Genomic DNA, 1204 nt, shown 5'->3' on the forward strand with positions numbered 1-1204 from the left:
GTCCGCGTGGGCTCGGTGTGCCCAAGCTCCGGCTCACTGCCCGCTTGCATTCGGTGGGTCGAGCCTTGCTTTCCTGGAAGTACCAATTGGGCATAAGCCCCTGCGGAACACCCTTCTATCTCCTGCTGGGGTGTCCTGGTCTAGACAGGAGACATGGGAGATTTTGGACTGGGAACGTCTGAGAAACATGGCTGGGGAGGAGAGGTGAAATCCAACGCTTGTGGGAGAACCGGAGTGGGAAAACCAGCGCTCCCCGCTCCTCGCTTCCCTAGGATTTCAGACCTGCGTCCTCACCAACAACTGGGTGGATGACAGCGCCGGGCGGCTCTTCACGGCCACGCTGATGAACCTGCTGCGTCGCCACTTCGACCTGGTGATCGAGTCCTGCCGGCTCGGAGCGCAGAAGCCGGATCCCCAGATCTACACCTACGCCCTGGATGCTCTGCAGGCGAAACCTCAGGAGGTACGACCATCACCCCAAAAACAGGGCACGGAGCGTCCTTCCAAGCACCCAAAGTCCTTGGCCAAAGCCAGTGGCCACCCTTCCCCAGAGTGCTGAGCCTGGCTCTCGCTGGTGTATCTCCAGGTCATCTTTCTGGATGACATCGGGGAGAACTTGAAGCCGGCCCAGGAGATGGGAATGGCCACCATACTTGTCAGGGACACTGAAACCGTCCTGAAGGAGCTGGAGGAGCTCTCGGGTGTCCAGGCACGTAGTGGTCGTCTGGGTCGGCTCTCCTGGGGATCCCTGTCCGCCTGAAACGCATGGCTGTCCCACCAGCAGCAGCGTGGTGGGGATGTCCCATGGAGCTCCAGGCTCGCTCAGGAGCTCACCCTGTGCTCCTCACCCCACAGCTTCTCACCCAAGAAGAGCCGCTGCCGACTGCCTGTGATCCATCTGATGTGACCCACGGATACGTGCCCATCCGGGTAGGGTGGAGGGGGCTGCTTCAGTGACAAGGTGTCCCTGGGCTTGGCAGGGCTTGGGCGGGGGAGGTCCTGGGGAGGGTGTTGGGCCCCGTGCCAAGGATGTGCCAGCCGAGGGGTGGCTTGTTGGGTTGTCCACCCTCCTGCGTGGGGTGCGCTGGGGGGGATGCTGAGCTGCCCCCAACATTCAGGTCTTCTCCATCCACCCCAGGGGCTAAAACGTGCGCGTGTGGCTCCTGGATGCCGGGCTGGAGGGGGTGGTGGGCTCCCACGCCTG

General features: G+C 62.6%; 1 protein-coding gene across 1 annotated transcript in view; it reads left to right on the forward strand.

The window, feature by feature from the left end:
- Positions 1-930, forward strand: part of EPHX2 (epoxide hydrolase 2, cytoplasmic) — a gene marked incomplete at both ends in the record, with an annotated part of 1821 nt that extends 891 nt beyond the window's left edge. Inside the window, 3 exons of the mRNA XM_010294472.1 lie at positions 273-463; positions 587-709; positions 856-930. Coding sequence (XP_010292774.1) covers positions 273-463; positions 587-709; positions 856-930 — 389 coding nt within the window. The remainder of the gene's footprint in view (positions 1-272; positions 464-586; positions 710-855) is intronic.
- Positions 931-1204: the final 274 nt, after the last annotated feature.

The sequence above is a fragment of the Phaethon lepturus genome, unplaced genomic scaffold (genome assembly GCF_000687285.1).
Source record: "Phaethon lepturus isolate BGI_N335 unplaced genomic scaffold, ASM68728v1 scaffold19739, whole genome shotgun sequence".
NCBI lineage: Eukaryota > Metazoa > Chordata > Aves > Phaethontiformes > Phaethontidae > Phaethon > Phaethon lepturus.